General features: G+C 36.7%; 1 protein-coding gene across 3 annotated transcripts in view; it reads right to left on the bottom strand.

Moving 5' to 3' along the window:
- The window catches only part of GRIK2 (glutamate ionotropic receptor kainate type subunit 2), a 609,687-nt gene that overhangs the window by 116,749 nt on the left and 480,325 nt on the right, over positions 1-12,613 (bottom strand). For all 3 annotated transcript variants that reach the window (XR_012883183.1, XM_075862209.1, XM_075862210.1), the window contains one exon: positions 6,615-6,733. Coding sequence is in view for 2 of the 3 variants with exons in the window: in XM_075862209.1 (XP_075718324.1) it covers positions 6,615-6,733 (119 nt within the window). In the remaining variant the exon portion in view is untranslated. The remainder of the gene's footprint in view (positions 1-6,614; positions 6,734-12,613) is intronic.

The following is a 12,613-nucleotide window of genomic DNA, read 5'->3' as shown; positions in this document are numbered from 1 at the left end:
TTAAAATTAAAACAAAAAAAAAAAAAGAAAAGCTTCTACAAATGCTATCATTATTAAAATGTAAAACACATTTTTTTATGGTGTTTTTGGTGGCGTTGTTCATGTGGTGTCATTTTGCAAAAAAGTTTATGGCGTTTTTGAATTCCGATAAAGAAGCCTATTGGAAAAGCCTAATGGAAAATGCCTAAAGAACGCCATAACCAGAGCATGCACTGACCACAGGTTTGCCTCAAAATGCCACAAACTAGAACTCGGTTGTGTGTAGTGCATTTTATATTTTACTATAGACTTTAGTGTAAAATCTAGCTACACCAAAAAAAAAAACATTGCAAAAAACGCCATTAAAAATGGCACGAAAAATGCTGAAAAATGCTGTGTGTGAATCCAGGCCACCTTCACATGGCAGTATTTTGGTCAGTACTTTGCACCAGTATTTGTAAGCCAAAACCAGGAGTGGTTTTAAAATATAGAAAACGTGCAAATCTTTCCATTAGGGCTGATTCAGACAACCGTGAATTGCGTCCGTGCAGGTCGCGTGGTTTTCACGCGGCACGCATGGACCAATAGAAGTCTATGGGCCAGGACAGACAGTCCGTGCTTTTTGCGCAGCGTTTGTCCGCTGCGTAAAAAGCGCGGCATGTTCAATATCTTTGCATATTTCGTGCATCACGCACCCATTGAAGTCAATGGGTGCGTGAAAACCACGCAGGTCGCACGGAAGCACTTCCGTGCGAACTGCCTGTTTCGCGCAACAGCTGTCCGAATGGCGTGTCAAAAAAGTATAAGGGCTGATTAAGACGACCGTGGCGTTTTTGCACACGCAAAACACGCAGCGTTTTGCCTGCAAAAAGCACGCAGCCGCGCATCATATGATGCTGCCTCACGGAGCAGGTAAGTGGCTTTTGCACAGGCAAAACGCTGTGTGTTTTGCGTGTGCAAAAACGCCACGGTCGTCTGAATCAGCCCTTATACTTTTTTGCGGGTTCCACTCCTAGTTTTGTCTTACAAATATTGAAGCAAAATACTGACCTAAATTCTATCATGTGAAATTGGCTTGATGCATGCAGCCAGTATTTTTGTGGTAAAAAAGAAAAAAGTTACACAATTTAGTTCACCTATAATAATATAGGACATTTAACCAGTTCAGGACCGGGCTATTTTGAGCCTTCAGGACCAGCCACCGTTTAGCCCTTTTTAGCACGTGTTAGTTAAATGGCTATAACTTTTTTATTTGTTGTGCCAACAACGTGATTTTTGTGAAGTTTTTTTCCATAGACAATGCAGGTTTCTTTGTTTATCATTTTTATACACATCCATTTTGCTATTTTAGAATTTTTATTCATAAAGTTTGAAAATAATAGTAAAAAAAATATGCTTTTTTACGATTCAGCTATTTTTTTTTTGGTAATAACATAGTTTTACCCTAAAATAGACCTTTTATTTGTGATCGTCATTGTCTACCGGAAATTGTAATATATTACATGTCTATATTAGGGTAATTGGGTTAGCGCTAGCGTTACAACAATGATTGGCGGGAGGGGAACGTTTTTTTGGGATGGGTATTTTATGTCTATTTATTATTATTTTTTTTTGCACTTTACTTTACTTTTATTTTTTTATTACTATGGTCTGTCCCTCAAAGGTCAAAAAAGACCTTTGGGGAACTTTATATATATTTTTTCTTTCTTTTACACCATGCTTTTCCACTGTAACTGGAGCTGCACAGCAGGGGAAATCAGCCCTCTTATAGTGACGATTGTCACTAATAGGACTGTGCTGGGTCTAGTAAGACCCAGCAGCAGTCTGTCAGTAACGGCACCTGGCGATCATGTGACCAGTCACATGTACACCGGGAGAAATAGAGACAGCGGCGCAGCCACTGCCTCTATTCATATACACAGCGTTCACAGCACTGTGTACAAGTGATCAGAGAAGACAGAAGCAGCGAAAGCTGGACCCGACATTCAGCTGCCCGATCGCGCGGGCAGTAAGTTAACACCCGAGCCGTAAAAAGTCTATGGCTCGAGTTTTAAGAACCCTGACCGTTGGCCGTAAAAACACAGCCAGCGGTCGGGAACCAGTTAATTTTTGAGGACTGTTATCTGTATACCAAATTTTAAACAATGTAAAATATCTAAAGTTCTCCTAAGATTTCATAATGTTTGAAGTGTACTGTTTTTTTAAGCACTTTATGAAAGTGAACTGTTGTTATTGTATGTTTGGTGGCCTATTAAAGTTTGAATTGCACGTATGAAGTATTAACTGCAATGAATGGTTTTAAAAACGCAAACTAAAAAGAACCATATGTCATTATTTTAATACTGGTTGTTGTTTTTTTTCTTTTTTTAACTGTTTTACCCATGCATCATTTTTTTTAACTGTTAATGTTCCTGACTAATACAAGTAAAATTAAACTCAGTTACATAATTAACTTATCCATTGCGTAAACACATTTTCTAAATAAAATTTAAATTTTCATGATATTTGATGCCAAATAAACAGTTGATCTGCAGAGATAACTTCAGATTGGATAATGCTACCTAACTATAATAGCACTCTTCCAAAGTAGATAATTATTATCCATGTAGAACTAGGTATTGTACATCATGACTAGTATTTAATTAATTACCAATGATTAAGACATTCAAGAAAAAATAGGTAACTTTATGCCTCACTTTATCGGGATCTCTTAATATCCAGATCAGAAAAAATCCTGGAGAATGCTAAAAATGTAAAGTCATTTACAAAGTAGAGGACGCTATTATATTACAGATAGAATAAGTTGGAGGTTTGGGCGGAGAAGTGGCAAATGAGGTTTAACATCGATAAATGAAGGCTTTGAACGTGGGAAGGGAAAGGGACTTTACTTCCTACATACTACCGACATGGCAGGACAGGAGTATAATGTATCAGTTTATAGAGGAACAAAGATGAAATTCAGGGGAATCACAATGCTAATCAACTAAAGGGGTTTTTCGGGATTAGAAATATAGTATGCTTCTTTTTTTTTTCAGAAATAGCATCATTTTTGTCCATGGGCTGTGACTGGTATTGTAGCTCAGCTCAATTTACTTCAATGGGAATGAGCTGCAATACCATACAAAGCCCATTGACAAGAGTGGCACTGTTTCTGGGGGAATTTTTTATTTTTTCTAATCCTAGACACCCTTTCTAAAGGAAATCACATTCAAGTGGTGCAAAGTATATTTTCTATATCGTTCTTAAATGTGTGATCTGAAAACATACAAAAAGCTCACTGTATTTCACTTATTTCTCTACTGATCCTTGAAGATTTCTTGGCTAACCTTTAAAAGACTTTCAATTCTACTGTATCTTATAAAAAATGTTTCGATTGTACACTATTAACCCTAATATAGACCTTTTATTTGTGTTTATCATCAACTATTATTGTTGATACATGTCACTTCTGATTTAGAGTAATTGGGTTTGAAGCTAGTGCCAGGGCATTGATTGTGGGGAAGGTTTTTTATTCTTATTTTATAACTTTTTATTTTTTACATTTTTATAATCTGTCCCCACAGGATCAGTAGAGACTACTGTGGAACTTTATTATTCTGAAATAAATAAAAAAATTCACAATCCCCGACATTCTCTGATAGCCAGGCACCTGACATTTAGACAGACAGCTTAAAACCGCACCATAAATATTGGCTATAAATATTAATAGGGTCGTCCTTAATAAGTTAACTTAGTATATTATCTGATCTAAGGATGAGCTGTATTGAGGTATATTTGCATGGAAATTCATAAGATCCAGACAAATTTATTGTAAACATGGTGTTTCTGAGTATATCTTGTATAGTGGATGAGATGTGCAGATAAAATTAATAAATAAAACTAGTACACAGTAAAATCATAACAAATCTCACATAAATATCTTGAAACCTGTTTATGCTGGCCAATTATAATACTGATTCACTTGTTTCTAAACAATATTAACATCAATTGGCCAGTGTAAATATAGGAAAATGTCAATGATAAACAATAAATCCATCATTTATGGTTTACATTAATGATCATAGCACCCTAAAAATTCTGGTTATCGCCGGCATGATTGATGAATGTAAATCCCGCTCATAGCAACATTTACATTTTTTAATAGGTATAGCTGTTTAGTGCATGGCTTTTGGTAGAGATGTTATAAGGCAATAAAGACTCTTCTTGCCTAGTCGGAAGGAGTTTTCTCTCTGACGGCAGTGAGAATTAGTTATTGCGTGTTAGGTAGAGATTAGAAAATGAAACAGTAGATATTATGAAGATAGTGGGATAGCATATTTGAAGAAACATTCTAAATTGAATTTGATATGGTAAGAATTATTCTACAGCTGTGTCAATTAGGACTAATCAAAAGGCTGTGCAACCTGTGCGATCACACAAGGTGCATTACCGGTCATTTTCTAAAGGGGACAGCACTGGCTCTGATGGCATGGACAGAGTTTGCACCCCCAATCCAACACCTGCTAACTAAACCTATGGAATGGTAGCTACAAAGGATGCCGCTTTGTACCCTAGTTTATTGGTTTGGCAGTGTTATTTCGGCAACTATCTGGCAGGGTTATTTGGACATTTTGCAGCAATAATATTTGTAAACTGTATGGTTGTATTATTTGGGCATAATATTGCACACAATAAGGAAAAAGCTTCAATAGAAAACACTGCAAAGGCACTATCCAACCCAACGCCGGTCCTTGTGTTAATATAATAAATGTTAATGATATGTTTAATAATTTGGTTATCAAAACATTTTTATCTTAACATAAATTCATTATTCCTTCATATTGTGAAGTAAGGACAACTATAAAATAAACATTTAAAATTTTATATAGACATTTTTGGTAAGGTGATATAAGTCTCAAAATTAATTGCGTATATTCATATCTCTTTCTGAACCATGTAACAGTAAGGCCTCATGCACACGACCGTGCCCGCAATCACGGCCCGCGATTGCGGGCACGGCCGGCCGCTGACTGACAGCCGCATTTTCGGGCCGTGCTCCCATACAGAGTATGGGAGCACGGCCCGCAAAATGCGAAAGTACGGACATGTTCCATAATTCCCGGAACATTTCCACGGCACGGACACCCTTCCGTAGTGCTACCGAAAGGTGTCAGTGTTCAATGAAAGTGAATGGCTCCGTTTTTGCGGACCGCAATTGCGGTCCGCAAAAACGGAGGTTTTTTATGGTCGTGTGCATGGGGCCTTACACTCCTGCTGCCTATTAACATTTGTATATACTTAGTAAAATTAAGTCAAGGCATGGTGGATCAACTTTAAACCACATTTTAGTTTGGGGTAAAAATTCAGTTAGTTCACTATATAAAATACAGCAAGAAAGATATATTTTAAGTGGACGTTGGTATTGTTTGGTTGAAAAAGTTGATCTAACCTATAATTTCATCTTACCGTACCATTTAGTAGTTATATTTAAATCTTGAAATGAAAGCTTAGTTGTTTCTATCTTAGAAAACAAAGAAAGAAAAATATTTTCTCCTCAAAAAACTTAGAAAATATATGATAATCATTTTTTGAACAATAATGTATTTTTCACAGATGTATGCAATCTGCAATAATATTTCTTTCTTCAATTTATTCATTCAAAATTTAAATGGTCAGAATAAAAAAGAAGGAAGAAATAAACTAAAGTAATAAGAAAGCATTTAAGTTTCCCAGTTATTACAAGTTTACATCCTAGAAATATACTGGGCAGTCCTGAGATTCTATCAGAGTGCCGGTTCGGGGCTGACTGTCATGTACCCAAGGTAACGTCATGTCCAGCACCATATCCCACCGTTTCCTGGAGAGGAGTTGACAGCAAGAAATGTACGGGTCTCCTCTATCATGTATACGTTTAAACATATTCAAAAATCCTTATAGTTTATATGTAAATATTTTGAAAATGTACATTTTGAGATGACTATAATTAAAGATATATTTTTTAAAAACAAGCATGTACTTATTATAACATACATATAGGTTAATTTAACAATCTTTACATTTTACATATTTTACATTTACTTTTATCTTAGTCTACATTTTTGTTATTACACAATTGTATTTAAATTTTAAATAATGATATTTATTTTTTATCATTTTCTCTATATGTTTGAATGTGTATGATTTATGTCAGACTTACTAAAATATCGTTTTAATGACATTAGGATTTAATGTTTTTAACTCACTTCTAGAGATGTTGTTTTGATAGCTAAATTTACTAAATATAAAAATTCATACTTAATTATTTATATAAAATTAACATAAATTAAACACTTTAAATGATATTAGGGAGTGAAGATGTTAAAAGCAATATTCTGCAGTTGCTAATGGGACATTCTTGATTTATGAAATGTTATTAAGTTGATTACAATCAAATGTCATGGAAATGTAAAATTCAAGAACACTTGTTATGTTCTTAGAGTAATTAATTGAGTTTGGTTAGATGATGCCTATTATTAGATGCTTCATTATGAATGTAAAGCTGAATATGGCTACATGCACAGAGGCACCCATGCAAGCATCTTGTACCATAGTGAGATATATCCCCAGAAAATAGTGGGATATGGTGCCCAAGTGATTGAAAAGGCTGAATCGTATACCTTGCTGCATGAGAGCTCCAACGCCAAACCAGAAACTATTTAGCAAGGTAAAATTGTTTTCCACCACGTCTGAATCGGGATTGCAAGGATGTGGGTTATACCATTCATATGGACTAAACCTGTGACAAGTGAAGGAAAAAAAAATTAACCCAGCAAGAGGAAGAGATATCCATCAACCATCACTGTAAAAAAACAGAAAGATTTAGAGTTATTTAAAAAATTTCATTTCACATATAAATGATATCAAAGAAAATTCTACAAACTTTTAGATCAATCGCAACAATTGATGTAAAATATATATACAGAAAGATGTTTGAGAATTTCATTGATTTTGCATGACTGATATGACTAGGTTAAAGAGGCTCTGTCACCACATTATAAGTGGTCTATTTCCTACATAATGTGATTGGCGCTGTAATGTAGATAACAGCAGTGTTTTTATTTTGACCAAGTTATGACCTATTTAAGATTTATGCTAATGACGTTTTTTAGCTTTTGACCAAGTGGGCATTGTGAAGAGAAGTGTATGACGCTGACCAATCAGCGTCATACACTTCTCTCCATTCATGTACTCAGCACATCGTGATCTTGCGAGATCACGATGTGCTGTCACTTACTCACACATTAACTTTACTGAAGTGTCTTGAGAGTGAATAGACATCGCCTCCAGTCAGGACGCAATGTCTATTCACAATCCCGACACTTCGGTAACGTTTGTGTGGGACTTAACCGCAAGATCACGCTGCAAATGATAGCACAGCGTGATATCGATGTGCTGTGTGAGTAAGTGACACACAAATGTTACTGAAGTATCGGGATTGTGAATAGACATCGCGTCCTGGCTGGAGGTAATGTCTAATCACTCTCAAGACACTTCAGTAAAGTTAATGTGTGAGTAAGTGACAGCACATCGTGATCTCGCAAGATCACTATGTGTTGAGTACATGAATGGAAGCAGTGTATGACATCGATTGGTCAGCGTCATACACTTCTCTTCACACTGCCCACTTGGTCAAAAGCTAAAAAAAACGCCCAGTTGGGCATTAAGAAAGTCATTAGCATAAATCTAATATAGGTCATAGCTTGGTCAAAGTTAATAATTTTTCTAAATAAAACCCACTGTTGTTATCTACATTACAGCACCAATCACATTATGTAGGTGATAGGGCACTTACAATGTGGTGACAGAGCCTCTTTAGCAAGGCGAGATTTACTTTAGTATTCTTTGGCTGTCCATTTTATTTTATTTACAACAATATGTTGTAAGCTGCTGTAAAGATAAAAGTATACTGGCTTAACTTCTGCAAAGTAATTCAGATCAAAAGATTTATAAACCAATTTACATTCTATATCATTCAATGAGATCTGTCTAAGGCCTAATTTCTTATTGTTTTTGTTTGTTTGTTTGTTTGTTTGTTTGTTTGTTTGTTTGTTTGTTTTACAAAATGTTGGTCAAAAAGTGTTGGGCAAATGTGATTGCAACTGTTCAAAATATGTGATTGGAATTTCTTAAAAGAAGACTCCAGGAAAAATGTAAACATTGTGTTATGCCAAATTTGAGGCCTGAGGGGGCGTCTCATGACCTTTTTCTTTGGTGTTTTTTGATAATACATTATTTCCATTTTGTCTGAACTGTTCATTTAAGTATTGAAGTTCTTAAACTTTTTTAAATAAATCATTTGAGTAAATCTAAAATTAATTCTGCGCTTCATGCATTGCTGAACTATGTTTTGTTAAAAGCATAGGACCTAGTCATTACATATTCGCTGTATTTTGTAGTGTTTGGAATTCACTTGAAAAAAATATGATATTATAGTAACAATTAAAAACAATGAAAAAAATCAAAGCCATCTGAAGAGCATTAAAAATGACACACCAAATATTACTTCAACATGTAACAGTTATAGCAACATCCAATCCTAGATGTCACTGGTCCTCAAACCCTTTATCTCTATAATGACATTTATCAACTACTATTAATTCTTATATACAATATTTATGATTTTAAACTTATTATTTTTAATCTCTTTTATTCTCTATTTGTATTCCTTTTTGTTTATGTTCACAAATATACAGTACCATTTCTTAATTAAAATACAGAATGCCAACAGGCGGCTTTTAAGGAATCTGTTTTTATGATTCCACCTAACTGATCCACCAAAAATAAGCAAACATTTGCAATAAAAAAAGAAAAGAAAAAAGAACGGTTCTGTTTTGTAGAGGTAACAAAAAGCAGGCTATGTCATACAGCCCTTTAATAAAAAAATAAAATATTTGGACAAACGTGTCAAAGAGCCACCATGAAATATAAAGATCAGAAAGTTAAAGTATAAAATTTTGGGGTAAGAAAATAACATTTGGTGTAATCAATTATGGAAAAGGGCCAGTGTGTAGCTTGAGTATGAATATTTGTTGATCTCTATGTACTACTATATATAGCATACTATATGGAGTTCAATAAATATTGATCCAAGCTACGCACTGGTAATTTTTTATTCTTAAAGATATTAAAGGAAGCACATTCAGATTATTTTTTTATTCTTCTGAAAACTCCCGTATTGCTCTCCCAAGCTGGAGCATCTGCCATTATATTCTTGAGAGTGCAGCCTCCTTTCCTATGCCTACATTTAGGCCTCATTCCCACGACAGTGTTTCCCGGCCGGGTGCCGGCCGTTAATAAATCGGCCGGCGCCCGACTGCATTAGGAATAATAGACCCCTAATGGGGCTATTCACACGACCGATTTTTTGATGGCCTGGAAAACCGGCCGTCAAAAAATAGGACATGCTCTATCTTCGGCCGGGTACCCGGCCGCCCGGCTCCCATAGAAGTCTATGGGGCCGGGTAATACACGGCCATCACCGGGATGTGTCCCGAGTGATGGCCGGGTTTTCCGGCGCTTGCGCTCTATCTCCTCCTCCTCACAGCGCAGAGTGCATGTGAGGAGGAGGAGTTGATGCCATTCTGAGGAATGGCTGTGCACTGTACACAGTGTGGCAGGGCCGGGGGGTGTACAGCAGGTGGAAGGGAGCACTGCGCTGGCTCCCTTCCCCTGCTTGTTAAAAGTGCCCTGGCCCGGCGACACCTTCGATGGCGCCGCTAGCAGCTGCTGCTGCTGCGGCTGCTACTACTGCAGCGACGCCACTATAGCAGAGCGGGGAGGTATCTCCCTGCTCTGCTATGTGCTAGCTGCACTTTAGCTCCTTGAAGGAGCGGAATCCCCGTGTTTTCGGGGATTCCGCTCCTGGACAGAGCGCTTGATGTCTCTGTCCATATCTGGGCAGTGACATCAGGGGAAACTCCTGAAGCGGAATCCCCGAACACATGGGGATTCCCCTTCAGGAGTTGCCGCTGATGTCACTGTCCAGATCTGCCCGGCCCGGCACGGATGCAAAACTTTATGCAAACCGGCCGGGCAAAATGGCCGATTTTACCGGCCGGCACTCGGGCTCGGGCAGGACCCGGTCGTGTGAATCCCGCCTTATAGTTTGCCAAAATTGCACAACACTCTAAAGTGAGATCATGTCCTACAGATAAGAAATAGTTATGCAAATTTACATAATCTCAATATTGTCCTTTTTCTAGCTCCAAATCACAATATGTCTCTTTTTAAGATAATATAAGTTGCATGTTTTATTTTATACTGTTACATAGTTTAGACTAAAATATAAAAGTAACAAGCATATAAGGTTATATTGATGCCACGTTTATGGGCTAAGTCATAAGGATATGTTTTGGTAGGGAAAAAACAAGTATCGAAACATATCCTGTGTTGTATCCATAAGTTTCTATGCACCCAATGCATTTTAAAAGAGCATCCTTTGGGAATACATTTGACAGCTTAGCATCTGGATATTATTTTACAACAGTATGGAAGAGTTGGCCTACCGCACTATTCAATACCCCAAAAGTGTGTACATTAATATTGTTTTTAACTATTATAAAAGTCAATGGCAAATACATGGTCTTTTTTGCATATGTTTAGCCCATATATTTATTTTTTTTGGAAGTAAAAGAAAAAAAATCACATACTTCAACTGTATGCCTCAAATTTTGTATACATAGGGCATATTATTGCATATTTATGTTTCCTCGTTTAAACTACAGCCCTAGGCATTTCATAACTTTAGGTGCTATAATTTAAACAATAAGTTTACTTTTGCTATGGCCAATAATAAACAGTTTAATCAGAATATGGCAGGGAAAAGAAAACATGTTCACACTCCAAGATAAGTCACACTATATTTGGAATGAGGCAATTTACAAAAAAACAAAAAACAAAGAGTAAAAGACTAAAAGACAGCAACTAATTAAAAATATTTGAAAGTCTAATTACTTTGCTAATGAAACACTGTTTTGTTTTTTTCAACTTCTTCAGTCTTAAAAGCCACTTTGGAGCTGAACTGCTATTCAGTCCTCTCAATTGTGTGAAAATCTTTCATTTAATCAAAACTATTTGAATAAGGTTTCTGTCACTTCAGAGAATTCAATTTTCTTTACTATATTCTTTCCAACACATTAATATTCAAAGGATCAAACATTCCATTTCACTGTACTAATACAATATTAGAACACCTCCTGTCTTAAAAGCCTGCACTTGAAAAAACAAAGAATTTTTCATTTCACACTCTACAGATAAACTGACATATTGTTCATAAGGCTGATTAGGAAGGTTATAATTAAAAAATATATAACAAGGAATATGACCCATTTTATTTGTCATTGTGATGAGGCTTGTGAAAGTTTATTTTATTTTAATGCTGTTCGAATTCAACCTAATACGGTTAAGTCATGGAATCACCAATACTTTCTTCAGGTTTATCTAGAGAGAGAAATTTTTTAACAAATTTGCGACACTTTAAGGGCACGGCCAGACGTGGCGGAGTCTTTCCGCTGCAAATGTTGGTGCAGATTTGGGGTAATTATGCAACGAATCTGCACCAACATTTGCATATTTGACAGGTAATTTAGACGTTGCAGAAAACACAGCGGACTTGCCACAGATTTCAGTTTTTGCATTGCAAAGGCTGAAATCGGCAGTGAAATTCTGCTTCTTCTACGCAACAATCAGTGCATGCTGGGGAGGGAAAATTCCGCACCCTATGGTCCGCAGCGGAGTTTTCCGCAATGTCTGAACTAACTTGCCTAAAAATTTATTGAAACAAATGTAAAAAACGGCCGCTGGAGAATTCCACTGCGGACTGTCCGCAGCGGAATTCCACAGCAATTCTGCCACGTCTGGCCGTGCCCTTAGTCTATACTTTGCATTAAGGCAATGACATCCATATATATTTAATGCTCAAAAACCTGCTGGAAAATGAAAACGACAAGAGCATGTGGAATATAGTGAACACAGAATGACAGATGTTTTAGAAGAAAGTGCATACATTGGGTTATAAATTGGGTTATATAAACAACTGCAATTGTTTGCATATAAAATAGTCATGGGGACAAAGCCTGATATTTTAGCAGCTAAAGTAAAAACTGGTGAAAAACTATATTTGAAATGTATGAATTTTCCTGCAGGACATGACAACATCAAGCTTTCCGACTGACAGAGCTATTATTACTTTAAAAAGTTTGGTAGAATAAAATGTCCAGTCAGATATCCAGGACCCCATCTTATTGAGGCTTATTTACCACCTTTAGTAAGCAAACAAAGACACTAAAAATAGAACTTTGGAACTAGGTCACATCACCAAACCAATAGATTCAAGTAAGTAAAAATTGACATTTAGTAAAAATGTTGTAAGAAGGCAACAGTAAGTTTTATCAAAATAACACGTCACCTTGTGTATATAGGTCAGAGGAATGTAGTTTTGTTGGAGCCAGTGGCGTAACTACCGTGGTAGCAGCCGTAGCAGCTGCTACGGGGCCCGGGGCTTGAGTGGGCCCGTGCCGCAGGCCGACACGCCCACCGAAATGCCCGGTGGCGCCGCTAGCAGCCGTTATGGCTGCTACAGTGGTAGCGCCACTACTGTGGGGCCCGCGCCGCCGAG

Source organism: Rhinoderma darwinii, chromosome 4 (genome assembly GCF_050947455.1).
Source record: "Rhinoderma darwinii isolate aRhiDar2 chromosome 4, aRhiDar2.hap1, whole genome shotgun sequence".
NCBI classification, from domain to species: domain Eukaryota; kingdom Metazoa; phylum Chordata; class Amphibia; order Anura; family Rhinodermatidae; genus Rhinoderma; species Rhinoderma darwinii.
The sequence above is the reverse complement of the archived record's forward strand: the minus strand, read 5'-3'. Positions and strand labels throughout refer to the sequence as shown.